The sequence below is a fragment of the Gekko japonicus genome, unplaced genomic scaffold (assembly GCF_001447785.1).
Source record: "Gekko japonicus isolate JY-2015 unplaced genomic scaffold, Gekko_japonicus_V1.1 scaffold3824, whole genome shotgun sequence".
In the NCBI taxonomy this organism is placed as follows: domain Eukaryota; kingdom Metazoa; phylum Chordata; class Lepidosauria; order Squamata; family Gekkonidae; genus Gekko; species Gekko japonicus.
Window position 1 is genome coordinate 39,778 of NW_015167159.1, and position 3,930 is coordinate 43,707.

General features: G+C 49.3%; 1 protein-coding gene across 1 annotated transcript in view; it reads right to left on the reverse strand.

Moving 5' to 3' along the window:
• Window positions 1–707: 707 nt before the first annotated feature.
• Window positions 708–3,930, reverse strand: part of ZNF512B (zinc finger protein 512B) — a 60,920-nt gene continuing 57,697 nt past the window's right edge. Inside the window, exon 16 of the mRNA XM_015413105.1 lies at window positions 708–1,319. Coding sequence (XP_015268591.1) covers window positions 1,026–1,319 — 294 coding nt within the window. The 3' untranslated portion in view covers window positions 708–1,025. The remainder of the gene's footprint in view (window positions 1,320–3,930) is intronic.

Below are 3,930 nucleotides of genomic sequence, written 5' to 3' on the forward strand. Positions count from 1 at the left end.
CAACAAAGATGTACTTCTACAGAAATTAACCTGGATTATTGAATGAATCAACTGAACCTACCGAGTCACTTGATCTTTCTGTGTTCCCGAATGATTTTGGAACCCACTCATTATTTCCTTTCAGAGCTTTCTTAAGTGCTTTTGCGGTTTCCACAATTAAAAAACCCCAATAATTCAATTTCCTGTTCGGGAAAAAAAACCCCGTCTCCCGGAGCAGAGCGGCTTCCGAAACATCTCTGCCAACCGGACGCTCCGAAGGTTTTCGTTCCCTGAAACGAAAATTTCATTTCCCAAACGGGCGACGACCTCTTTCCCATCTACGGAAAACGCTTTAAAAAGATACAGAAGCTTCAAAATCAATTCAAAATTTGAAAATAAAACGACGACGAGGATTCGGAAACGGTCATCGTCAAACAACCTCGGGGTTAAGCGAACGAACAAAAACGTGTTTCCTATGAAAATGATAAAAGAGGGTTTGCGACCACCACCACCACCACCACGACAGATTTCATTCACAGACTTCCCACCAGCTCTGTTCCTGATGGAAAAGCAATCCACAAATCAAAAAGAGAATGAAGCGCTTACACCTGGGCTCCCATATTGCACTTCTGTGCTCCCGCCGGCTCTCCTTCGGCTCCGGCAGCTCCCTCCTCACTTGAGCCGCATCGATTCCCCATCTCAAAGCGGGGGGAAAACGGTGAGAAGAGGATCCCGCCGGCAGCCGTTATCATCCTACACATCCGTGGATGCAGCGCGCGATCCACAGGTGTCCATAAGTGCAAATGTATATACAATTCATCGAGGGGAGGGGGGATTTCGATGGAGGAACAGAATCGACCATCCTGGGTAGGTGTGTGTGTGTGTTTTCTTTTCCTCTTCCAGTGTGAAACAAACGTCCATTATTGTACCTTAAAGTGGTTTTTTCCCCGTTGAAAAAAGGGATGAATGGAGGGGCTGAGGGCAAACCCGGAGCGACCCTCGCCCCGATACCCTGGGCTGTAAACGAAGAATCAGAGAGTCGTTCCTTATTTTTCAGGCATCTTGCTGGCTCCCCCCTTCTTGCTTTGCGGGGGCTTGCTGCTGGACTCTCTCCCATCAGGGTCGCCGTCCGCCATCTCCCACAACCCTGTCGTTTTCTTATGGTTAGTCATTTCTGCTGTGCTCTCTTTGCCTTTGGAGGAAGCTTCCGGGGGTCTTTCCTTTGGCTTTCGGCCCCTTTTCTTCCCGTCTGTGATTTTCTTTTGCTCTTCCCCGTTGGGAACGGTCTGTTCTTTGCTCTTCTTTTTCGGGAGAGTCTCTGTAGAGGTCCGGAACCAGTTCTGCGTGCCGAGGGGAAGGGGGAACGGAAACAGATATCTGAGTTAGTGCATCCAAGGGCCTATAACTACATGGGTTCCGGGTGTGAAAAATGGCAAGAGTCTGATCACCATCACTGCAGTTGGATTGGAAGTGCTCCCCAGGGAGAATGAGCGAAGAAACTTTAGAACCGGATGCTCCATACATATAAAAAGACCCCCACACACAAAAAGGAGATAGCAGGGAGAAAGGCTACTCTGACAGGCTACTTTTCTAGGTGTAGAAAGGTTCCCCCTGTAGGACAACGTTTAAACATGTGTCCTTGCTTACGTGTTCAAATGCTGTCCTATGGGTACACAAATGTTTCGACATCAAGGGAAGGCCTTGGCCTCTGTGTCCAGTCTGTTGATCCTGCAGGAAGGGCAACAGACTGGACGCTGTGTAAAACAGGATCCAATGACGAGAGCTTTGACTCTCAAAACCTTGTACTCTGAAAATATTGTTGGTATCTAACGTGCTACTGGACTTGAAGCAAGCTATGTGAAACAGGATATGGAGCAGAGGTCCATCAGTGGCTATCAGCCACAAGGTATAGATGGAACACTCTGTCTAGGGCAGATGTTCTGTATTCTTGGTACTCGGGGGGCAACAGTGGGAGGGCTTCTGGAGTTCTGGCCCCGCTGGTGGACCTCCTGAGGGCACCTGGGTTTTGGCCACTGTGTGACACAGAGTGTTGGACTGGGTGGGCCATTGGCCTGATCCAACATGGCTTATGTTCTTATGTCTGGGGCAGTGATGTTCTGTATTCTTGGTACTCGGGGGGCAACAGTGGGAGGGCTTCTGGAGTTCTGGCCCCGCTGGTGGACCTCCTGAGGGCACCTGGGTTTTGGCCACTGTGTGACACAGAGTGTTGGACTGGGTGGGCCATTGGCCTGATCCAACATGGCTTATGTTCTTATGTCTGGGGCAGTGATGTTCTGTATTCTTGGTACTCGGGGGGCAACAGTGGGAGGGCTTCTGGAGTTCTGGCCCCGCTGGTGGACCTCCTGAGGGCACCTGGGTTTTGGCCACTGTGTGACACAGAGTGTTGGACTGGGTGGGCCATTGCTTCTTGACCACATTGGCTTCTCTTATGTTCTTATCATGCCTCACAGAGAAACAAGATGGACCACTGGTCTAATCCAGCAGGTTCTTCTGATGACCATATGTTCATGGAAGTCTGAAGTTGTACAGTACAGAAATAGTTTTATTACAAGATCTATTAGGATATTTGGGCAGGGATGTCTACGTCCCCTATAAGGATATGTGCTGGATTAGACCAAAGTCTACCTCGCAGAGCTTCTGTTTCCAAGAGTTTAACCAGATGCCCCTGAAAGTCCAGAAGCAGGTAACATCACTTCCTTGTCTCCAGAGTCTGATATGCAGATGTACACATTGCAGGGAGAACAAATGACTAGGAAATTTCTCCACTAACTGAAACTTCCAGAATTCTCTACTTTCTCAAAACAGAGGGAGACAAATTATGGCCCACAGGGGTTTCAAATACGGCCCACAGGGGTTTCAAATACGGCCCACAGGGGTTTCAAATACGGCCCACAGGGGTTTCAAATACGGCCCACAGGGGTTTCAAATACGGCCCACAGGGGTTTCAAATACGGCCCACAGGGGTTTCAAATACGGCCCACAGGGGTTTCAAATACTCCATTCCTCCCCAAAAATAGCCCTGGAAATACTCCTAGTTTAAGGCAACTGTTCTCGCTGTGCTTCTCTCCCTCTGGGGGCCTCAGTTCCCTATACAGCCTCCACCCACCCATAGAAAAGAACCCTAATGAGGTTAGGGATCCCTGGAAGAGGTCTGGACCCCTAAAAACCCCCTACACCTACCAAGTGGATTTCTATTGATTTGCCTATGCCCCCTCTGAGTGAAGCTTAAGAAGAGCCCTGAATAACGGCATAAAGGGTTTTTTTCCCCCAAACTGTGCTCTAGGGAATCCTCAGCAGCCTGTCGAGGTTTCTCAAGCTCTGCGATCCTAGACGAACTTACCTGATAGAAAGTTTGACTATTGTTCCTACGGTTCTGTAATGATTCCTTGTTTTATGAGGGTGTGTGTGCCTTTAAATGCTTGGTTGGAGTGCATGGTTAGTAGACTAGAGTGACTGAGAGAGACAGAGGTGCTGTGACTGGTGGATGACAGAGTGTGGGAGGGGTTTCTGAAGTGAATCTGTGTGGGTGTGTCATGAGAGACAGTTATGAGAGACAGTTAGGAAAATCAGTTGGAATTGTTCAGTTAGAGAGTTAAGTCTGTGAGTGTTCAGTTTGTTCAGTTGGTGTTCAGTCAGTGAGGGTTAGGGTTGCCAAGTCGTTTTCGCCCCGCGGCGGCGGGCTCCCGGAGGTGACGTGATGACGCCGGGTACGCTGGGGCGGGGCCACAGCCATCTGAGGGGGAAACATAGAGTTTTCCCCTCAGATGGCTGTGGCCATCTCTAAAGGGAAGAGTGAATCCTGTTAATGTTGGAACTGATTGTCAAACAAACAAAAGTAAAGGGAAAAAAGGCTGTGAGTGTGATACATTTGAATAGGGCTGCCAAACCGTGGCGGGGGATCCGTGTGTCGTCGCAGGATTGCTGCCGCGG